This window comes from Bos grunniens, chromosome 1, assembly GCF_055505025.1.
Source record: "Bos grunniens cultivar Pamir isolate PY7600 chromosome 1, Bosgru_T2T1.0, whole genome shotgun sequence".
Classification (NCBI taxonomy): domain Eukaryota; kingdom Metazoa; phylum Chordata; class Mammalia; order Artiodactyla; family Bovidae; genus Bos; species Bos grunniens.
The window spans coordinates 146,665,832-146,690,186 of record NC_141165.1 but is presented as its reverse complement, the minus strand read 5'-3'; the positions used below and the strand labels follow the sequence as shown (position 1 = coordinate 146,690,186).

Here is a 24,355-nt window from a genome sequence, read left to right as displayed (position 1 = left end):
TGTGAACTTTCAGATGTTCAAGCTGGTTTTAGAAAAGGCAGAGGAAACAGATCAAATTGCCAACATCCGCTGGATCATGGAAAAAGCAAGAGAGTTCCAGAAAAACATCTATTTCTGCTTTATTGACTATGCCAAAGCCTTTGACTGTGTGGATCACAACAAACTGTGGAAAATTCTGAAAGAGATGGGAATACCAGACCACCTGATCTGCCTCTTGAGAAATTTGTATGCAGGTCAGGAAGCAACAGTTAGAACTGGACATGGAACAACAGACTGGTTCCAAATAGGAAAAGGAGTTCGTCAAGGCTGTATATTGTCACCATGTTTATTTAACTTATATGCAGAGTACATCATGAGAAACACTGGACTGGAAGAAGCACAAGCTGGAATCAAGATTGCCGGGAGAAATATCAATAACATCAGATATGCAGATGACACCACCCTTATGGCAGAAAGTGAAGAGGAACTCAAAAGCCTCTTGATGAAAGTGAAAGAGGAGAGTGAAAAAGTTGGCTTAAAGCTCAACATTCAGAAAACGAAGATCATGGCATCTGGTCCCATCACTTCATGGGAAATAGATGGGGAAACAGTAGAAACAGTGTCAGACTTTATTTTTTGGGGATCCAAAATCACTGCAGATGGTGACTGCAGCCATGAAATTAAAAGACGCTTACTCCTTGGAAAGAAAGTTATGACCAACCTAGATAGCATATTCAAAAGCAGAGACATTACTTTGCCAACAAAGGTCCATCTAGTCAAGGCTATGGTTTTTTCAGTGGTCATGTATGGATGTGAGAGTTGGACTGTGCAGAAGGCTGAGTGCCGAAGAATTGATGCTTTTGAACTGTGGTGTTGGAGAAGACTCTTGAGAATCCCTTGGACTGCAGGGAGATCCAGCTAGTCCATCCTGAAAGAGATCAGCCCTGGGATTTCTCTGGAAGGAATGATGCTAAAGTTGAAACTCCAGTACTCTGGCCACCTCATGTGAAGAGTTGACTCATTGGAAAAGACTCTGATGCTAGGAGGGATTGGGGGCAGGAGGAGAAGGGGAGGACAGAGGATGAGATGGCTGGATGGCATCTCTGACTCGATGGACATGAGTCTGAGTGAACTCCGGGAGTTGGTGATGGACAGGGAGGCCTGGTGTGCTGCGATTCATGGGGTTGCAGAGTCAGACATGACTGAGGGACTGAACTGAACTGAACTGAAAACAATTAAAATGATGCTTGGTCAGACCACCGATGACCAGTTTCAAGATGACTGTTGGAGCTGACTGTGCTGTTTCTGCATGTAGACCCCTCCCTCAGCCTATAAAAGCTCTTGCCCCTTGATTGTCAGTGGGGGGATTCAGCCTTTGGAGACGAGTCCCCCGCTCCCCCCCCAATCCCGAGTTGCTGGCATCTGAAATTAAGCGAACTTTCCTGTCCATCATCCTGGCTTCTCTATTGGCTTTTGAGAGGAGAGCATCGGACCCCAGTTTCAGTAATGCTTCTACAGCTTGGAATCTGGGATAAGGTTGTCAGAGACCCCCGTGGGTGCATACCTGCTACCCCAGAAATGCAGTATGAGTAAAGCCAACTTCTGTGGTTGAAAACTACTGTGGTCACTCCCCCAACATTGTATTTGGAAAAATTTGAGAGTAAAGTTGAAAGAGCGGGACCATCAACACCTCACTTAGCCTCACCAATTGGTTGCATTTTGCTCCCACATTTGTTTAATTGCTCTTACCCCCTCTATATTTGCTGGACCGTTTGAGAGTGACTAACTGGCGTAAGGATGCTGCACTCCTAAATAGTTCAACCTTATATCCCAAGAAAAGGGTCTTTCTCTTCTATCAATACAATGATCATATCCACAAATATAACATTGATACAAGAATATTATTTAGCATACAGTTCCTATTCAAATTGCTTTCATGATCCTATCCTTTGCACATTTTTTTCCTTTCTGATCCAAGATCCAAGCAAGGACCAAACAGGGATTAGTTGCATGTCTCTCTCCTCTCCTTTAATTTAAAACAGGTCCTTGACCTTTTTTGGGTCTATCTTCCATGAAAGTGGCATATATACATTTTAAAATTAATTTTTATTGGAGTAGAGTTGCTTTGCAATGTTGTGTTAGTTTCTACTGTACAGCAAAGTGAATCAGCTGTACGTATGCACATACCCTTCTTTTTCTTCTCATGTACGTCACCACAAAGCATTGAGTAGAGTTCCTTGAGCTATACAGTAGGCTCTCACTACTTATGCTTCACACATGGTATTGAAACTGTTATTTTTGAAGAGTTCAAGCGAGCTGCTTTAAAAAATGTCTCATTTTTTGAACATATCTGATTATTCTTCTTCATAATTCTTTAGATGCAGGGTCAGCATTTACAGTAGGAATATTTCATTGGTGATGTGGTTTATTTCACAACCGGGAGGCACACACAACTTTAGATTGTCTCATTTTGTGTGACGACAGGTTTGACTATTATGTTAAGGTGGTATCCACTGGGTTTCTCCATTGAAAAGTTTCCTTTATCCCTTTATATTTCGTTGGCAATCTATGGTGCAATATTTATGAGTATCTTGATCCTCAACAAGCTTTCCCCATTGGTTTTAGCATCCATGGATGATCCCTTCCGGAATGAATCATTGCACTGCTGCTTGTGGGATGGCTGATCTCCCCCCATTCTGTTATTCCTACTCTGGCATTTTTTTGTAAAGAAAACATCTTCTCCACTCTCTGCTCCCATTTATCTTTGAGTATCACTACAGGTTCACGGATTTCTAACACATATAACATTATAATCCTTCATCATTATTCTTTCTGTTATTTAAACTATCCCAAATTTGTACAATGAGAGCCCCCATTCAAACTGAATCCTGTGTTCTCAATTATGATAAAAACATATTTGGGGAGATTCTTGACCAAAGATCCATCTCAGGTAGGTCTCTCAAGCTCTCTAAAACTGCATCCCCTCTCTTAGAAAGTGAAGATTATTATGGTTATTGTTTGAGTCAGTTGTGACTGATTGGTGTGTTCAACATGCCTTGCAATAGGTTGAGTATTTGTTGGACATTATCATCACCAACATCCTTCCAAACAAATTAATTTCTATGATACTTGTGACTCCCAATTACTGCTTCCAATGCAATTTATGATTAAACTTGCTTAAATTTACGTTCTTTGGCTTAAGTATTGTTCTTCTGAAGGCAACTAGATGGGGTTAAATGGGGACAAACTCTAGTAAAACAGTTTCACTAGAAAGCTTCACTAGTGAAACAAAGATCGCCAAGGGAATAACTGTACACAGATTTAAGGAGGAAGCAAAAGATACACTTCTTGGAGAAGGCAATGGCACCCCACTCCAGTACTCTTGCCTGGAGTCCCATGGACAGAGGAGCCTGGTAGGCTGCAGTCCATGGAGTCGCTAGGAGTCCGATAGGACTGAGCGACTTCACTTTCACAAAAAAAAAAAAAAAAAAAAGATACACTTCTCCCGTACATACACATCACACATATATATCGATATATGTATATTTCGTGCTTTGAAACAGAATCTTAAATGAGTAAAACTCGAACTGGGTATAAATTTAAGGTAGGACACTTAACACTTCTCCTTTAAAAACTGAAGATAATTACCCTGTGCAATGTGAATGTAAAATTTGGGCCAAGGAGACAGATCTTTCAAGGAACAGAGTAACTTTTTTCTTCCAGTTTTTATAGCTAATGTGCAACACTGTTTAAGGTGTACAGCCTAGTGATTCAATATATGTACGTGTAACGCAAAACGATTACCACGATGTTTAGTTAACATCCATCACCTCACATAGTTTCAAAAACAAAAGTTTCCCTTGTGATGAGGACTTTAAGAATTTCCTCTTTTGGAAACTTTCAAATACACCATATAGCATTGTTGATTACAGCCGTCATGTTGTACATTACACCCCCAGTACCTACAACTTTGTGCCTTGTGACCACCGCCCAATTTCCCCCACCGGAGGGAGCCTTATGGCGCCATCTGTTCCTTTGTCAGTACCGCCATCTGGTGGTGGTTTGTTTCAATAGCAAGTCAAGGAGCAGATGAGGAAAATGCGTGGCGTGAATTTGTTAGTGAAGTCAGTGCTAGTCGCTCAGTCGCTCTTTGCGACTCCATGGACTGAAGCCCACCGAGCTCTTCTGTCCATGGAATTCTCCTGGCAAGACTATGGAGCGGGTTGTTAATTTACACGATTTAAAAGAAGCCGTAGCAGTGAACAACTTTGAATAACAGCGTTTCCATACTTCATCTCCGGAAGGATTACTTCAATAGCAGCAACATCCTAGTGCGACAAAGGAATCAGACACCACGCTGAATGCAAGCGCATTCATTCATTCAGCAAATATACATTGAGCACCCACTGTGTGCCACTCAGCATTCTGGGCCCTTAGGGTTCATCAGTAAACAGGAGACAAAAATTCCACGCTTTAGCATGGGTTCCTTATACCCTGCCTTTTTACCATGCTCTCTATATAGTACAATGGCACCCCACTCCAGTACTCTTGCCTGGAAAATCCCATGGATGGAGGAGCCTGATATTGCAGTCCATGGGGTCCCGAAGACGCGAAGAGTCGGACACGACTGAGCGACTTCACTTTCATGCACTGGAGAAGGAAATGGCAACCCACTCCAGTGTTCTTGCCTGGAAAATCCCAGGGACGGGGAAGCCTGGTGGGCTGCCATCTATGGAGTCGCACAGAGTCGGACACAACTGAAGCGACTTAGCGGTATATAGTACGGGAGAAGGAAATGGCTACCCACTCCAGTGTTCTTGCCTGGAGAATGCCATGGACAGAGGAGCCTGGTGGGCTGCTGTCCATACGGTCACACAGAGTCGGACACGACTGAAGCGACTTAGCATGCATGAATGCATTGGAGAAGGAAATGGCAACCCACTCCAGTGTTCTTGCCTGGAGAATCCCAGGGACAGAGGAGCCTGGTGGGCTGCCATTTATGGGGTCTCAGAGTCAGACACGACTGAAGTGACTTAGCAGTAGGAGCTATATAATATATAAACTAATCTAGATAATTTGTAAAGCACTCTATGGATGACAAAATTCCCTCCAAGTCAACAGGAGGTGTTTTGGGGTCTATATTACTATTGGCTAAATATAGGCAAAAGCCTTGCAGACAAAGGTCTGTAGAGTCAAAGCTATGGTTCTTCCAGTTCAGTTCAGTTCAGTCGCTCAGTCATGTCCGACTCTTTGCAACCCCATGAATCTCAGCACTCCAGGCCTCCCTGTCCATCACCAACTCCCGGAGTTCACTCAAACTCACGTCCATCGAGGCAGAGATGCCATCCAGCCATCTCATCCTCTGTCGTCCCCTTCTCCTCCTGCCCCCAATCCCTCCCAGCATCAGTCTTTTCCAATGAGTCAACTCTCCGCATGAGGTGGCCAAAGTACTGGAGTTATGCTCAAAATTCTCCAAGCCAGGCTTCAGCAATATGTGAACCGTGAACTTCCTGATGTTCAAGCTGGTTTTAGAAAAGGCAGATGAACCAGAGATCAAATTGCCAACATCCGCTGGATCAAGGAAAAAGCAAGAGAGTTCCAGAAAAACATCTATTTCTGCTTTATTGACTATGCCAAAGCCTTTGACTGTGTGGATCACAACAAACTGTGGAAAATTCTGAAAGAGATGGGAATACCAGACCACCTGATCTGCCTCTTGAGAAATTTGTATGCAGGTCAGGAAGCAACAGTTAGAACTGGACATGGAACAACAGACTGGTTCCAAATAGGAAAAGGAGTTCGTCAAGGCTGTATATTGTCACCATGTTTATTTAACTTATATGCAGAGTACATCATGAGAAACACTGGACTGGAAGAAGCACAAGCTGGAATCAAGATTGCCGGGAGAAATATCAATAACCTCAGATATGCAGATGACACCACCCTTATGGCAGAAAGTGAAGAGGAACTCAAAAGCCTCTTGATGAAAGTGAAAGTGGAGAGTGAAAAAGTTGGCTTAAAGCTCAACATTCAGAAAACAAAGATCATGGCATCCGATCCCACCACTTCATGGGAAATAGATGGGGAAACAGTGGAAACAGTGTCAGACTTTATTTTTCTGGGCTCCAAAATCACTACAGATGGTGACTGCCGCCATGAAATTAAAAGACGCTTACTCCTTGGAAGGAAAGTTATGACCAACCTAGATGGCATATTCAAAAGCAGAGACATTACTTTGCCAACAAGGGTTCGTCTAGTCAAGGCTATGGTTTTTCCTGTGGTCACGTATGAATGTGAGAGTTGGACTGTGAAGAAGGCTGAGCGCTGAAGAATTGATGCTTTTGAACTGTGGTGTTGGAGAAGACTCTTGAGAGTCCCTTGGACTGCAAGGAGATCCAACCAGTCCATTCTGAAGGAGATCAGCCCTGGGATTTCTTTGGAAGGAATGATGCTAAAGCTGAAACTCCAGTACTTTGGCCACCTTATGCGAAGAGTTGACTCATTGGAAAAGACTCTGATGCTAGGAGGGATTGGGGGCAGTAGGAGAAGGGGATGGCAGAGGATGAGATGGCTGGATGGCATCACTGACTCGATGCACGTGAGTCTGGGTAAACTCCGGGAGTTGGTGATGGACAGGGAGGCCTGGCGTGCTGTGATTCATGGGGTGGCAAAGAGTAGGACACAACTGAAAGACTGATCTGATCTGATCTAATCATTCCTTCCAAAGAACATCCAGGGCTGATCTCCTTCAGAATGGACTGGTTGTGTGAGAGCTGGACCATAAAGCAGGCTGAGCCTTGAAGAATTGATTCTTTTGAACTGTGGTGTTGGAGAAGACTCTGGAGAGTGTCTTGGACAGCAAGGCTATCAAACAAGTCAATTCTAAGAAAATCAACTCTGAATATTCATTAAAAGGACTGATGCTGAAGCTGCAGCTCTAATGCTTTGGCCACTTGATGCAAAGAGCCAACTCACTAGAAAAGACCCTGATGCTGGGAAATATTGAAGGTCGGAGAAGGGCACGACAGAGGACAAGATGGTTGGATGGCATCACTGACTCAAAGCACACGCGTTTAAGCAAACTCCCTGAGATGGTGAAGGACAGGGAGGCCTGGAGTGATGCACAGTTCAAAGGGTCGCAAAGAGTAGGACACGACTTAGCGACTGAAAACAACAAAGAGAAGCAGGGTGCAGACCTGCTCAAGTCACCCTAAAAACTAAGCCTTGCAAAACCGAGAGTTAAGCCACAGCAGAGGATGCCATTGGCGTGGTCGGCCGGGCTGCATGAAAGTAAGAGAAAACAGAAGCCACCTTTCCTCGATTTTTCTCTTCAGAAACATGTTTTGTGAGCACTAAGGGTTTCGCCAGCCAGCCAGGCTCGAACCCGCAGCGGACGGAGGGTGGCAGCACGTGTCGGGCTCTGCGGCTCCAAAGGAGACGCTTGTCCCGCCTTGGGAGCCCAAGTCCCCCGATCACCCTCCGCGCTCCCGGAACAAACCCGGATCCAGATGCCGGACCTCCGGCCACTGACTCTCAGCGAGGCTTGAGCGCGCCCCCTAGCGGCGGGTGCCGTCCGAGAGCCGGGCCCGGAACGAAACTGTCGGGCGGAACCCAGAATGCGCGCTCGGAGTTTCCGGAGAAGAGGACGGGGAAGGACCTGCGCGCGGAGGTTCCTACCGCCGCGGAGGAGGCAATGGCGGTGGTGGTCCGGGGGCTGAGGCTCTGGCGGGCCGCCCCCAGCGGCGGGGCTGCCTGGAGTGAGTTATCAGCGGCCTTGGGGACGAGAAGGGAGGCTTAGAGGACGGTGTTTGTTCAGACTGGGCCCAAGCGGGTCCTAGAGGGGGAGTCCCGCGGGGCGGAGGCGGGTGTTTAAATCTGCCGCCTCTCCCGGCCTTGGGGTCCAAATCTCGGGGAGCTGAAGGGAAAGGCCGCGGGAGAAGCTTGGGGCGCCCCCTGAGAGGGAGACCACATCCTGGTGCATAAGTGTCCTTGTTTTCCCATTGAACTCGTGCACGCCTTGCTAAATCCTCTGATTTGGGGTTTCGGAAAAAAACAGCAACAGCCTTTCTCCCTCTAGATACGGAGCGATTTGGCGTGGGACCTTCAGTCTCTTGGAGCTTTCTTGTCCCCAAGACCTTTTCAAAGCGACAAACTTTGCTCAACTTTGCCTTGACTGGTCTGGTTTTTGACTCCACTTCCTAGTTACCTTTTTCTTGCTCCTTATTGTTTGTAAAGCACAGATTGAAATTCGACGGAGCAAACTGGTGAGAAGTGGAGATCTGATGGTCAAAGCAAAGTGGAAGTAAAGGCGCGGATCCGGGCAGGCTGCGATTCTCTTCCGTTGGCGTTTTAGTTAATGCTAGAAAGTGGACCTCTGAGCTCATTTCGGCGAATAGCGTTGAAAACTCCGTTGCCTCCTGTTCTTTCCCGGCTGGAGGGCGAAGGCGGGAATGGAACAGGGCGGCTGCGAATGTTCATCTCTTTTGTCAGTATTCACATTTATTGTAACTTTCCCACAGGGTCTGTGGTCACATCACCTGCCTCTCAGCTGTCACCGACCGAACTGATAGAAATGCAGAATGATCTCTTTAACAAAGAGAAAAACAGGCAGCTGTCGCTAACTCCCCGAACTGAGAAGATTGAAGTGAAACACGTTGGTAAAACTGACCCTGGCACTATCTTTGTGTTGAATAAAAACGTTTCCACTCCTTATAGCTGTGCCATGCGTAAGTAATGGATCATGGTCCCATTTTGATGGTTTTAAATAAGGGGAAAAACCGGTGCAGAGGAGGCAAGATGTTGTAATTGCTCCCTGAACTGCCCAGTATCTAGCATGTTACTGTGTGTTCACTGTTGACTTAGCTGTTGAGAATACTAGGGGTCGGGTAAGGTGGGTATTGTAATACACAGGTTGTCCTGGGACTTGCTTGAATCTGGCTGAGTTTAGAGTGCTGTCGTAGTGGCAGACCTGAAAGTGTAACTACTCTTGTGCTTGCCCTTTTTTGAGACACTCTTGGTGTAATGGGGGTAGTCCCCATTGAGTCCCGTTAGAAGGTTTTGAGACAGAGGGACTGCCTGCCCTCAGATGATCAGCTATTTTTTTGGCCTTCTTTTCCTTTCCTGCTCTTTTATATCTAACTTAACCCTTTTATCTGCTCACTGCTTGCCTTGTGTGTGTGTTGTGTTTTTATTTGTAGTAAATGTGTGAGTGCATGGCGTGAGTGTGATTGGGGTAAAAATACATCCTATGTTCATGTATTAAAGAAGATAATAATGCCTTGTGTGTGATCTGGTTTGGAAATGAAGGGAGCAGGGCCTCTGTATTATTTTCGATCAAAATTCTTCTGTGGTAACTTTGATAGAACTGGTAATGTTTAAATTCCGAAAGAACAAAAAGTCGATTTTTAAGTTTTGCGTGCTCATTCGAATGTGACTAGCTAGCTGCATTGTTCAGGCTTTTGGAAAACTTAGTGATGATTCCATTTGAGTAATTAACGTTAGTTAAAAGCTTAAGGTGACTTACAGAGTGTGTACTCTCAGTCTTGCCTTACTTTGGCACTTGAATTAGTACTTACAGTTGCTTCCTTGTTTGGGGAGCATTTCTTGAACCTCTGCTGTAGGGTAGGTGTTAGGAATACAGAGGAGGCTAAGACAAGGCCCTTAAGCGGTTTTACACATTTCACGTGTAGAGATGGAGCCTCTGAACACGCCCAGCATAACCTCTGCCCTCAGACTTGCTTCTCTCTCATACTGTCAGTCGTTCCGTACCTGTTTTTTTTTTCTTAATCTTTTTTTTTTTTTTTCTTTATTGACTACCTGTTATATTTCAGGCCTGAATAAGGCTCTAGATAAATTGAGTGAGCAAAAATAGGCATGATCCCTGTCTTAGGGAGCTTATTTAGACCCTATGGTTGGACCACTTCTGTGAATATCTTTGTACTCAAAAAACATCTAATCAGGGATGAAGTTGCATTCTGGAGTCATATAACAGACCAGAGCTGATCTGCTTATGTGTGAATTCATACTGATTACTAAAAACTGATAACTATTATATTTAACTTAAGAGTCCATGTTAGGGAAGTAAGAGATGATTTGGAAGGAAGGCCCCAAACCCCTCTAGAACAGACTTACTGTGGATGTATATTTTTATATTTTCCCTTCTAAGTTGTGTGTGCATATATCCAGATATATCCATGATGCTGCTGTCTGAATATTTAAGTGTAGCTCTTGGCAGATTATTTTATTACTTAATTAACAGATTAATTTCACGTTAGACTTAGCCTTAATGATATTTGTTTGGGTAATTTTGTTAATTAACAATACACTGAATGTGTTGGAAGTTATTTTTTATTAGCCACAAATATTTTTTTCCCCCTCATAAAAGACAGCTTTCCAAATCTTGCCTTTCTGTCTTTTTATTTCTTAATGTAGCACTTAAACATGGAACTTTTCACTTGGGTTTTGTTAGAGTTAAATCTTCAATCTGTTCTAAATTCCTAGATTTAAGTGAATGGTACTGCAGGAAGTCTATTCTGGCTCTTGTGGACGGACAGCCTTGGGACATGTATAAACCTTTGACCAAGTCCTGTGAAATTAAATTTCTAACTTTCAAAGATGATGATCCAGGAGAAGTCAATAAGGTATTTCTGCCTCTGCATTCTTTTTTCCTCTTCCCCCCAGTTTTTCTTCCCCCTTTTATTAAAATCTGTTTACTTTGGAGTGTGCTTGTGCTGTGCTATGTTGCTTCAGTTCTGTCCGACTCTTTGTGACCCCATGGACTGTAGCCCACCAGACTCCTCTGTCCACAGGATTTTCCAAGCAAGTGTAGTGGAATGGGTTGCCATGCCCTTCTCCAGGGCATCTTCCTGACCCAGGGATCAAACCCAAATATCTTGCCTTGCTGGCGGATTCTTTACTGCTAAACCACTGGGGAAGCCCCTGTGGAGTGATACAAATATGGCCAAAGTCAAATGTTGTACTGTACTAATCAGGGTTTTAATTGGTAGATAAGACATTTTCATAGTTCAAAAATCCTCAGTGGCATTCATGTCTGTATTTTGGTTTGAGAAAACTATATGATGTGTCTTTCACATTAATATCTTTGTTCAGCTTACCTTTATTAATCACCCTGTATATTGTAGTAATTTCTTTCTTGCCTTTGACCATCTGTTCTATATTATTTCAATAACTTTTTAACTTCTCTCCCTCCCTCCCTTTTTTATCTGAAAGTCTTCCTTAATAGTCTTGCAAAAATTTTGTTGGATGATGTGACTAATCCCTAAAGTACTTGCCTACATGATAACCTTTCATGTAACTTTCCTGGCCTTGCATGGACCCTTCTCTGACCCCCACCTGCTCTTTGAACTTTAGTTTTCACAGCATCTTTCCACTTCCTCTCTGCTCCAGCCACACTGGAGGACTTGGTCAATAATGGTTTCTGCTCTGTTGTCCTCCTTGCTTTGAGTATTCTCTTTCCTCCCTGTTAAAATCCTGTTTATCTTTTATAGTTAAGTTGAAATGTAATCTGCTCTGTGGAACCTTCTCAGTGTCTTCTTGTCAGATGAATCCCTCTTCTGGGTCTCAAAACATTTGTGTAGTGTCTCTCGACACAATATTTTGATTTTCCCTTGTAATATGAGCTGTTGAATGCTTTGGATTCTTGGCTCTGTAAAGACAGGGATCATGACCCTTATTGGATCTTGTCCTTGACTTACATACAGTAGGTGTTTAATAAGTATTTGTTGAAATGAAATTTAAAGAAGGAAATGATAAACATGATAATTAAAGTAGCTAACATCAAACATTTATTGTCTATCAGACCCTGTTTTAGGTGATTCACAGGTATTAACTCATTTAATCCTCATTTAAAAAAAAAATCCCATAAAATGTACTGTTATCCCCATTTTACAGATAAATAAACTGAGGCAAAGAGAGATGCAATAGCTTGACCAAGGTTACCAGTTTAGGAAGTGGCTGAGCCTGGATTTGAACCTAGGCATTGATTCTGAATTCCTCAGACATTAGAAACAATAAACTCAGGTAGATGAAAAAGTGCATCTTGTTGGCCTTCAAGGCCTGAATTTGTGTCTGTTTTAGTGTATCTCTGTGATTGTGTAGAACACATTCTGGAGTCTGTGAGCCCACTCTGGTCCTCAGGTGGGAAGAGCTTAGGAAAGTCACGTGCCCGCTTATAGTAGTGCCAGTGCAGAGCTTCAGACGGGCAGGTGGGCTGCAGTACTGGTGTTTCTCTTTCTGACTCTGTGATGGTTATTTTGAAGAAACAGTAAATCTTAGTATTTATTATGTTTGTGTATATTTTATTTTTCTAGGCTTATTGGCGTTCTTGTGCCATGATAATGGGCTGTGTGATAGAGAGGGCATTCAAAGAGGAATATGTGGTCCATTTGGTCAGAGCCCCAGAAGTTCCAGGTGATGTATACATAGAAGCAAATAAACATACAGGTCTACTTTGTGTATCTGAATATTTTGGTATGTATGTTTGATGTCGTATAGAAAGTGATGCTTAGTCGTGTCTGACTCTTTGTGACCCCGTGGATTGTAGCCCATGGAATTTTTCAGGCAAGAGTACTGGAGTGGGTTGCCGTTTCCTTTCCCAGGGGATCTTCCTGACCCAGGGGTCAAACCTGGGTCTCCTGCATTGCAGGCAGAGGCTTTTACCTCTGAGCCATCAGGGGAGCCACCAGGGAAGCCCGTTTTATAGAACTTACTTCTCATTTAATCTGGGATTCCCTGGTGGCTCAGATGATAATCCTCCTGCAGTGCAGGAGACCCAGGTTTGATTCCTGGGTCGGGAAGATCCTCTGGAGAAGGAAATGGCAACCTACTCCAGTATTCTTGCCTGGAGAATTCCACGGACAGAGGAGCCTGGTTGGCCACATTTCATAGGGTCACAGAGTCGGACATGATTGAGCAACTGACACTTTGATTTTTTCTAATTTAATCTAATGTAAATTACCATCATACATACATTCCATTCATTATGGATAACAGAATTCATCTTATTGTTGTCATATTCCATTTAATTATTAGAAGTCAATTATTAACAGAACTAGAGGAGATTGTTTCTCTTGAATATACATTTCATGGTACTATACTGTGTCAATATTTATTTATTATCATTTAAAGTATTTATTTCTGAACAATGTGTGGAGGAGGAGATGTGAGTATAAATAGACTTCTAAAACTCTGTTTAGGTGGCACCATTTCACCAGGAATGGCCCTCACACTGGAGAGGAACACCATTTTTGAAAGGTGGAAGAGTTCATATTCTTTCTAAAACCAGGATTTTACAGCAGTGTATGTAGTAGGATCACATTTGTATTTTTCTTTAAAGGTAGAAGTTTATATGCTAAGAAGTATTTGATTTGGCAATAAATGATTCTAAGAAAAAACAACAAAAAACTAATCTTTATTAGAAGATACTAAAAAATTAAACATTTCATGTCCATTTAGTTATTCACCTACTTGTTAAATATTTTATTCTTTAGGAATTTTTATGTCTAGTAACTGTTTTGGTCATCAGAGAAATCTCTGTGGTGATAATATACCTGAAGAAAATGTGAATGGTTAAAAAATCCTGGTGATGTTGGGTTAACAAACAGGTGCGATAATTCGATGTCAGAGTTGGTAGAGGTCTAACAGGCAGCTGGAGTAATGGTAACAGTTTTATAATTTGTAGTGTTGGGAGAGATTGTTCACTCTTCACTTTAGGGTCTAAATATTCATTTGTGTTAAGTTAGTAACTTCATACTGTAACAGATTTAACTTTGCTTTTTTATTTTGGTTGGATTTACAGTAATCGCTGGAGCCTTCTGCTATGACGTTGTTTTGGATAAGAGACTTGATGAGTGGATGCCAACAAAAGTAAGCCTGCTCTCTTTAGAGTATTAGAGTCTGTGCCTTTCTTTGTTAGAATGATTCCTGTGTTAGTATTGTTGAATGATACTCCGTGTTGAGAATATTTAAAAGAATCAGTCATTCAGTCTTTTTTTTTTTTTAGTGTATTTAAGACAGAGCTATATGGTTGAGGGTATTCACTGCAGTGTGGTGCCCAGAATATAAAACACAGAAGCTTAACTCTCTTGGATCCCCAGAGCACACTTTGAAAATCACTACCCTAAACCGGTTAAAGCCTATTGCATGCCGAGTCCTTCCAATAAACAAGGATTACATTGAGAGTGGTGGTGGTGGTTGGGGAGGGGGTGTGAATTAAAAAACATCAGACTTTGAGAAAGCTAACCCAAAAAGCAGCAGACTACACAGCAACAGACTAGCCTGTCCTGGAATGGTCTGCCTTCTTAATGAGGGCAACAGTGCCTTGTTGCTCTGGGACTCGGGTACCAGCAGGAGCCTGGCTAACAAAAGTGGATCTGCGTCAGATGCTGGCGGTGCCGATGGCTTTTGAAAGTTAAACCCAGTGACTTAGTTATGACTGGGGAGAACGGACAGATGCCTAATTAAGCAAGACTGTATGTCCTACATTGGGAGTTTGGAAGTCAGAAAACGGGAGGCAGTGTAGTGTACCACTTTATCAATTTCACTATGTCAATTTTTTTCACACTTTAATATCTCTGAAACAAATATGTCTTTTGTTTGTTTCTATAACGTTTCTTAAACTTTTTTAGTTGAAGAAAATTATAGATACCTGTGGAGTTGCCTGGTAGCTCAGCTGGTAAAGGCAAAGCAATGCAGGAGACCCTGGTTCAATTTCTTGGTGGGAAAGTTCCCCTGGAGAAGGGATAGGCTACCCATGCTGGTGTTCTTGGGCTTCCCTGGGCGCTCAGACAGTAAAGAATCCGCCTGCAATGTGGGACACCTAGATTCGATCCCTGGGTTGGAAGGATCCCCTGGAGCAGGGCCTGGCAACCCACTCCAGTATTCTTGCCTGGAGAATCCCCATGGACAGAGGAGCCTGGTGGGCTACAGTCCATGGAGTCACAAGGAGTCGGACATGACTGAGCGACTAAGCACAGCAGCAGTGGAGTTGTAGGTAATAATATATGGAGGTTCCATGTTCCCTTTACTCTCTCTTCCCCAGTCTGTCATCTTGTAGACCACAATACCATGTGACCACAACCAGGATATTGGCACCAATAGAGCCAAGACACAGAACATTTCTGTCACTGCCAGAATTTCTCTTTAGTCTCTGTCCTCCCCATCCTTAAACTGTGGCAACCACTTATCTGTTCTCTGTTTGTATAATCTTATCAATTCAAGAATGTTATGTAAATGGAAGTTCAGTATGTAACATTGGGGGATTGACTTTTTTCACTCTGTAATTCTCTGGAGCAAATGTGACTTAACAGTAGATAGCATCTTATGATTATCACTGGTAATGTCTTTTCTCAGTGGTGCATCTTACATTTAGTGAAATAGTTTCTAAAAGCAAGAATTTCAGAGTTGCTGACTCCAAGTGTTGGCTTTAAAAGTTATTTCTTAAATAATCTTGCCCTTATTGCTTAAAATCAGAAGGGAGAGAGGAGGGAAACAGGAAGGAAGAAAGAGAGAGGGAAGAAAGGTGCTGGGAGAGAGGGGAGAGGGTCAGGGAAGGGTAAGAACGGTTTCTTCTTCATCTGTGGACTCGTGTCAGTATATTTCTTTTTTCCAAGTCTGTCAAGATTCTTCCTTAACTGAAGTTAAGTAAAAACTAAGGCGGTCAAAATTTAACTCTCATTGTCTGTGAAACTTGCTGCTACTTTTTTCCTTTTTTTTCCAAGATAAAATGTTAAAAAAGAAATGTACTAGTTCATCGGAGGCACTGTGGGGTTTGGCGGAAGGCTTTGAGAAAGTGGGGGAGAGTTACATTCAAGTAACAGCTATATTAAACCATGAATGTGTATTTGCAGGAAATTATCTCTTTAAGAATGAGAAGAGTCATTTCATTCAAAACAGTCTAATAGGAGGTTTATGGAAAGAATTTTATTACAAAAATTATTTGCGTAATAGTGCTTGATCTTTTATTAGTAATGATTTATAGTGTGAAAACTCAATTATAGTTTTTATTAAAAATCTCATAAACATTGTTAATGTGTTATTAATCATTTCGATTGTATTAAATAGACATTTACATTAAACAAGTTTCTAGCATTGAATTTTATGCTATGTTTTGGACATGGCCAGTGATGACATTTACTACTGAAACTTTCTGAATCACATAAACAATGTTTTTCCTCATGGATTTAATTAAAGAACTTAGTTTTACTCAGAGTGTAAACAAATTTTTGTATCTTACTATTTACTTATTAGCATTTCTACTTCTTGCACCATTACTTTAATAAACATTGACGAGGCTATATAAATGAAATGTTCATTAAAATTTCTTTGTAGAATTATCCTTAATAATTATTTCTAATACAGGCTGATATTTAGTTACAAGTTAATTATAAGTTTTATAGTTTGTAGAGTTGGGAGAAATTGCTAATCATACATCTCATGGTTCAAGTATTCAGTTGTTGCAAATTAATGCTTCCTTTCCTAGCCAGTTGGCTTTTGCTTTTTGTTGCAGTTGGATTTATAATATTAAGCATGCAATTTTATCTGCCTTATAGAGAAATGTTTTTAAGTAAATTGTTACAAAAGATTAGTACTTTTCTTTCATTAATACTTTCTGTTCTCCATTTTTAAGGAGAACCTGCGTTCTTTCACAAAAGATGCTCGTGCTTTAATTTATAAAGATCTTCCATTTGAAACACTGGAAGTTGAAGCAAAAGTGGCATTAGAAATATTTCAGCACAATAAGTAAGTGTTGGCTTCCTCTAAAACAAAATTTAACCTCTCAAAGTTGTATATAATGAAGAAAATTCAGCTCTTTAAGAACTTTGATATTTGATGTACATAGGACACCTTTTACTTTTTAGCTTTTACATTTGTTCAGCTTATTATTTCCCTGAGAAGAAGTGACCCCCTCCCCAGCTTCTGATTCTTTTCTTCCTTTGTTCTCCTGTCTTTTTTTTTTTTTTTTGCCAGTTCTTCTCTTTATGTTACCATCGCGGTGTGTTCCCCTTGTTTCCTTTCATTGTGAAGGGGGTAGCCTGTGTTACACTGTATTATTTTGAATTTAAACTTAAATTTATTTAAGCTGTATTGCATTTGGCAACCTTTCCTTCCCATCTTTCCACTTGTCAAATGAAAAGGGTAAGACAGCGAATGCCAGCTGTTCAGAAGCGGCTAACAGCTGAAGGAGAACGTTCACATGGCCAGATCTTAGTCTTCCCTGTGGGAATTATTCATTTGATGGATTTTCTTTGCCAACATTTTTAATTGTGCCTGGCTTCTCAATTCCCTTTCTCACTCAGAAAACCTCCAATTTGTCTTCTACTAATTATGAGAACATAAACTAAATTGTAGTATTAATCTTAACTAGAATCCGTTAGAAAGGGACATCTCAGAATTTTTTCACTTAGACATGTCGGTGGTTGATGTTGTCATTTACTAAGCTAGGGGATTCAGGAATGAGTTTGGTGAGAAGACGTGGTACGTTTTGTTCAGTTTGAGTATTTGGGGATGTAAGATGCTTGTCGAACACCCTGGTGAAGTCCAGGTGTTTTGCTTATACAGTTCAGGGCTCAGGAGCAGTATGTGGATGAGAAGCAGAGGTGTAGAAGAGAAAAGCACAGAGTGGCAGTTACGGCTGTGCACACCAGGGGACCAGCCCAGAGAGGACGCTTTGAGTGAAGAGAGCTGAGGGACAGAACTTGCAGGGCAGGGAGAGAAGGGTGACCAGAGAGTCACAGTACCAAGAGAAGCCTTCAGAAGTGGAGGTGAGCAGTGGAAATGAGGACCTAGCCTGGCACCAAGGAGGCACCTGTGGGTACTGGGAGAACGGTATGGTGGAGTTGTGAGGCTGTGGCCAGACCGAAAGAGGTGAGATGTGAAAGGGAGGCGGGAGGGGGAGGCGCCTAGTCTAACCCTCCCTTTCAAGCACTTTGGCTGAAGAGGAAGAGAGAGGGAAGTGGCTTTAAACACCTTTTTGTACATTTAGAATTAAAACTTTCTTTTTTTTTGCTGCTCTTTAGGTACAAAGTAGATTTCATAGAAGAGAAGGCATCTCAGAACCCTGAGAGAATAGTCAAGCTACACAGGTAAATAAAGATTAAAAAATTGACGTCTATGCTAATTGAATGGAAGGTTTAGTTTTATTGTTACCTGACTAGTATAGTTTGTACCTTTATTTGTTGTTCTTTTATCTTATTTTCTGTTGCTTTGTTTAGTTTTTTGATATGGTGGTGATTGGAAGCTCTGTTATCTTCAGGAAGGGTTGCGGTTTCTGTTCCTCATTTTGTTGTTTTTTACTTTTATATTTGTATTTTACGAGTTGGAAAGCATTGTTAAAAAATGTAATTTTTAGAGTTAATTTTGAAAATGGGTGAAATATTCTTTATTATTGATCATAAATCATGAATTGATCATAATTCATATGAAGTCTGTGTTCATATGTGTATATAGAAATGTGATTACTGACTAATTAGTTACTACTTGTGTTACATGTAAGGAAGTCATATCACAGTGTGCTTTCTGATGCACAGATGAGAGAGGTAAGACAGGGCATTAGCAAAAATGGCTTCTTGGTCTGTATCTGTTTTTTCAACTTAATGTTTTCTTGACTCAGACTCAACTTTTTTCCTCTAGGAAGTTGCTCTTAGGGCACTACCTGGCCTACATACTAAAACTCAAAATTCTGTTGCATTAGTTGTTACAAGGTTATAGGTTATCAGATTTAGACATTGGATCCATTTGATGGCATAATATGTTCAGTGATCTTAAAAATCTTCAAAATTGTAGGAAAAAAAAGTTTCACCAATTTTAATTTTCAAAATTTTAGTCTCTTCACTTGAGATGGCTGTGTCATGGTTTACTCCAAACCAAATTGATCCATAGGCATTGTTCTTGATCAGGGATGTAGCAGCAAATAGAATGGATAAACTTTTTTTTTTTTTTCAACTATTGTAAGTGATGTGATTTTATGATCTAATTTGTTTATTTTTAAAATCAAATCAGATTTGGTGACTTCATTGATGTGAGTGAGGGCCCTCTTATTCCAAGAACAAGTATTTGTTTCCAGTATGAAGTGTCAGCGGTTCACAATCTTCAAGCCACCCAGTCGAGTCTTGTACGAAGATTCCAGGGTCTCTCTCTACCTGTGCACTTAAGAGTAAGTAAAGCCAAAAATTTCAGGTTATTCAGTTTGGTTGTGAGTGTGATTCCAGTCTTGATTTTTATACCAATTGGAAGGACATGTATTTTAATTTTCATTAAATTGTGTAACACTAATATTTTGTCAGCTTGGGTTTATGATTAAAAAGAATTTTAGCCAGGATGTAAACAGATAATTTACGAAAGAAATATTAGTTGAAAAAATTAACTCAAATTGAGATAGTATTTTTAATGTTTTAAATTCATTTAGAAGAGGGTGCAGTGGGGAGCAGTGGGGCACGTATTGATGGGACCTTCTGGAGTGCCCTGTAGCCTTATATTTGGCCTATTCTCCCTAATTTTGAGGATCTGTGTCACCCCCTTCTCCTCCTGCCCTCAGTCTTTCCCAGCATCAGGGTCTTGGGGTACATAGTATATCTTTTCATTTATTTAAATCTTCCTTCATCAGCATTTTGTAATTTTTACCATACGTGTCCTTTATGTGTTTGATTTTTTTTCTCCACATGCCTTCCTTTCCTAGCTCTCTCCATTTCAGTAAATGAACTGTCAGCTACCTGGCTGTTTGAGGTAACCCTTGGTTCTCTGGTTCCCTCACAGCCAGGCCCCCTCCCATCCATCAGGAAGTTGACTCTTTAAAAACATATCGTGAGTGCATCCACTGCCAGCAGCGCATCTACTACTGCTCCCCACATCCTGTCCCTCTTTCTCCCCATTCTCCTCCTTTGCTTTTCATTCTTGCCTCCAAAGCATATTCTCTAATGAGTAGCCAGAGTGATCCTTTTAATATACACATCAGATCATGTAATTCCTATGCCCCAAACTTTGCAGTGGCTTCTCATGAACAAATGCCGACCCTTCGCCCTGTCTCACAGAGCCCTACATTGTGCGATTCCTGCTTTCTCTGACTTCATCTCATACCACTTTCTCCAGCACACATTATATTCCACTCAAACCGTAAAGTCTCTCACTGTAGCTCATTCTGCCTGAGCCAGGTATGGTTTTCCCTTTAAATATACCACTCTTTGCTCTTTTTTCCAGAAGGGTTTATGTGTACGTATTTAGTAATTTTACCTTTTATCATAGATTTTACCAGCTCATCCAGTTTGAAATAGTCCCTGACCCACCCACATCCCTCAGTATCACCTTCAGCTGATTTTGTAAACACTGATGTGGTCATTTTGCACTTTGCAGTTTTCATTCATGCATTCTGAAAATTCTCTGCTGCATATGATTGTTAGTTTTTAAGGAAATTGGTTCTATAACATTACTGTTCTCTTTGTCAGTTTTTACTTGTTCTGTAGAGTAATCTGCTAAATCTTCCAGGTCTGCTCTTCTGATGTGAGATGTCGCAATTGATTCTTTGTGTGTGTGTGTTAAATTTTTATTAGAGTATAGCTGATTTACAGTGTCATGTTAGTTTCTGCTGTATAGCAAAGTGTATCAGTTATACATACACACATATCCATTCCTTTAAAGATCCTTTTCCCATACAATAGAGTTCATTATGGAGAACTGAGAAGAATTCGTAATGAACCTTTCCTTGTAATTACTTATGATTTGAACAATGACCAGTAGCATGTTGAAATTGGCTATTTAAGGAAGGAATTAGGGGTTAGTGGGAGAGACTTTTGCTTCCCATTAGAAGGAGTGCTTTCTATGGTGGTGCTGATTAAGAAGGACAAAGAGTGGCATGCTCAGTCCTAAGTCTCCTTTTCTTAGATGCTAAGCAGAGCAGTCCTGTATAGCGTGCGCCTTTTTCCCTACTCAGACTCACTTTTGTGACCTCGTAGCCTCAGTAGTAGTGCCTAACTTTCCATGTATTTGTTTTCTGTATTTGTTTTGTTTAAACCTATATAAAGACTCAGCCTCTTTGATTTTAACTTTGCTGCTTTATTTAATTCATAGTAAATCTTTTCTTTTCAAGGCACATTTTACGATATGGAATAAATTATTGGAAAGGTCTCGGAAAATGGTAAGTGTTTTTGATAGCATGCGAGTACATTTCTATGAAGAAATTTTCCTTGAAATTAAGCAACCACCACCACTACAACAACAAAATAATAAAGAAAAAGAAAAGGAAAGAAATTGGTTGTCTCATTAGCTAAAGCAGTATTGTGGTTGTTGACCTCGTTAGTATTTTTGCAAAAGAAAAGTTGTTATTTGGCAATTCTGTTTTTATTTGCTAATAATATGACAGTGATACTGTAGGAACTTGAAGAAAAATAAAACTTACTGTTGTATAGCAATAACAATTCTTTATGGCTGTAATGGTGTTAATTAAGTCTGTGCTATATTTTCTTGTGAACTTAGTGAATATTTAAGATTTTCCAGGTATGTTTTAAAGCTGCCTTGACAGTAGACACTTTAATATATAAATGTCCTGAAAAACCATTACCCAGTTAAATATTTATTATTTTGCATGATGATGTGTACAGCTAGCCTTTAGTAATGACCTTACAGGTAGAGTTTGCTATTTAGGCACTTAGCCATAATGTTCTTGTGCACAGATGTAATTTTCTTTTTCTCATGAGAAGAAAGTGTTTTTGAATAGATGGAATAACTTTGTCTCTTTGGTTGGTAACAGTGACCATTTTAGATTAAGATACTAGAGAAGAAATAAATATATAAGAAATGTAGGCAGTAGTAGAGATAGTAGCCTGGAGTGTCTAGAGGAAATCAGTGAGTAGCTGTTTTTACAATATTTATTTTGGTTCACTTTCCTCTTCCACTGCTTATTTTGCTTGTACAAAGGGAGTAGCTTAAACATATGGTTCATTGATTTAACTACATAGCCTTGTTATATGCCAGGGACTGTAGGTGCAGTAATGAACAAGATCTACTTGCTTTCCTCAAGGAAGTTACTTGAACAGCATAACTAGTCCTGCAAAGCTGCTAAGTCGCCTCAGTCGTGTCTGACCTTGCGACCCCATGGACGGCAGCCCACCAGGCTCCCCCGTCCCTGAGATTCTCCAGGCAAGAACACTGGAGTCGGTTGCCATTTCCTTCTCCAATAACTAGTCCTATAAGCAGACAATTCAGGTGTACATGTGGGGCTCTGGCATAAAGAAAAGGACCCAAGCCAAACCACTGGTTGGTTAAGGAGCGTTCCCAATCATTATTTCTTAAACTGGTTTTAAAGGGTGAATGGAAGTGGGCCAGGCAGATGATTTGCTTGCAGATGGGTTTATCCCAGCAGAAGCTGCTTGTCTAAGAGGCTGGTGGAATCGAATGCATGGTGAATGTGAGAGGAATCCGAATGCACACTCACGTGTGGGATGGGTGATGAGTCTGTTGGAAATAGAATATGAGGGGTTTGTCTTCTGTGATGTGGAATTTGCATGCCCCTCCATAAGATGATTGGAGGTAACTGGAGAATTTGAGTAAGGAAGTGACCTATTGATAAACTCTTCCTGTTTACAAACTCATTCTGGGGCCAGCATGGAAGATAACTGTGACTTAAGTCAGCAGCCCTCTCAGGGGTAGCAGATAGGTAACAAGACCCTGAAGTACAAGCAGGGCAGTGAGAATGGCTGTGAGAGTTATGTAGGTGGAATTAATAGGACTGTTGATCACGTATGCAGGTGAGAAATATGGATTCTCTCATGCCTGGCTCAGGTGTCTGAGTGGAGCCCTTCACTGAGATAGATGACACAGGAAGTAGAGCAGGTTGTAAGGTTATGAGGAATGCTGTTTAGCTCTGTTTCCTGAGTGACATATAACAAATATTAATATACAGATATCTATTCTACTAAACCTGTAGTATACTGTGTTCAAAATAGAATTACTGATTTTTTTCAACAAAATTGATTGATTTAAAATACTTTGTTGATTTCATTTTATAGATGAAAAATACAATGACAAACTTGAGAAGCCTAGATACATGCCTCAGATTATATTTTTAGTGGAATTCTACTTTACTTGATAATTTATATTGGGAGCTTGGTTGTGTAACTTTTCTTCTCTTTCTACTTAACTTTCTATAATAATTACTATTGAAAAAGAAAGGCAAAGGATTATTGAAAAACAAAGACTGCAGTAATTTTAAACGGCGAGTGAAGGGTAAAAGTGTTTATTAGAAAAATAAAGCTATTTATGTTTTTACAGGTAACTGAAGATCAAACTAAGCCTACAGAGAAGAGTGCATCTACCTAGTAACTTCCTCAAATTTAAATATGTATAGTAAATTAAAATAAAACTTTTCTATGTAGTGTTTGTGCATGCTTATAAAATGAACTGTCTTTTTTTCCCTGAGGTTTATACTGGTTTACTGTCTCCTTTCTCTGAAGGGTAAAACAATAAGAATTTTACATAGAAACAAGCCTGCCCCTTCTATCTGGATGCAACATTTTGGCATGTTTTCCACTTGCAGGGCTTTTTTGTACATATATAAACATCTATGTTGTTGTTTAGTTGTTAAGTCGTAACCGATTCTTCTGGCCCCATGGACTGTAGCTGCCAGGCTCCTCTGTCTACGGGATTTCCCAGGCAAGAATACTGGAGTGGGTTGCCCTGCCATCCTTCAGGGGATCTTCCTGACCCAGGGATTGAACCTGCGTATCCTGCATTGGTAGGTGGATTTTTCACTGCTGAGCACCAGGGAAGCCCCATAAACATATATGCACGGATAGAAAGTTAATCTTTTACAAACATAAATAGGATCTTACTAGTTTCCATTTTTCACTGTTTTAAACAGTGATGCAGTAAACATCTTTGTAAAATGTTTGCAAAATGGCATGCGTTTTTTGGATAGATAGATTAATTGCTACTGAGTAACTGAGTGTTTCCCATAAACCGGTCCTTGTGCTAAGCTTTTCGTATGGAATCTCGTATTTAATTTTCAGAACAGCTTGTTAATAAGGTTTCCAGTTTGCGAGTGAGGAAACTGGAAACTGGCAAGTATTAATAGCAAAGCTGGAAATTGGATCCAGGTGCTTTCACTCCCATGCCTTATCTCTTATGTACTGTGCTCTTGTTCGTGTTTAACAGGTGCATATGAATTTGTGAATCTTTCAGAAGATACTGATGGAGTTATATATTCATTTGTTCCTTTATTTCCTAGGCTGTGAATGATCTCCTTCCTCTGGAGTCAGATTTTTTGCTTATCTCAATCTTTCATGTTTCGGGTTCCCCCTAACCATTCCCCACCCCCAAATCTAGTGACTGTTGGTTGTTAGTTTTAATTGAGAATGCAGCTAAGGGAAGG

At 40.9% G+C, this 24,355-nt stretch overlaps 1 protein-coding gene across 5 annotated transcripts in view; it reads left to right on the top strand.

Moving 5' to 3' along the window:
• The first annotated feature begins 7,657 nt into the window (after nt 1–7,657).
• The window catches only part of MRPL39 (mitochondrial ribosomal protein L39), a 26,806-nt gene continuing 10,108 nt past the window's right edge, over nt 7,658–24,355 (top strand). Inside the window, exons 1-11 of one of the 5 annotated variants that reach the window (XR_015167670.1) lie at nt 7,658–7,736; nt 8,499–8,705; nt 10,480–10,619; nt 12,309–12,408; nt 13,796–13,863; nt 16,625–16,737; nt 18,015–18,080; nt 18,997–19,150; nt 21,077–21,124; nt 23,257–23,326; nt 23,605–23,719. Coding sequence is in view for 3 of the 5 variants with exons in the window: in XM_086412303.1 (XP_086268429.1) it covers nt 7,673–7,736; nt 8,499–8,705; nt 10,480–10,619; nt 12,309–12,408; nt 13,796–13,863; nt 16,625–16,737; nt 18,015–18,080; nt 18,997–19,150; nt 21,077–21,124; nt 23,257–23,303; nt 23,605–23,719 (1,122 nt within the window). In the remaining 2 variants the exon portion in view is untranslated. Of the gene's footprint in view, nt 7,737–8,498; nt 8,706–10,479; nt 10,620–12,308; nt 12,409–13,795; nt 13,864–16,624; nt 16,738–18,014; nt 18,081–18,996; nt 19,151–21,076; nt 21,125–23,256; nt 23,382–23,604; nt 23,720–24,355 lie in introns of those variants that run through there. The other 4 variants (XM_086412303.1, XR_015167669.1, XM_086412312.1 and 1 more) reach the window with 4 other exon arrangements.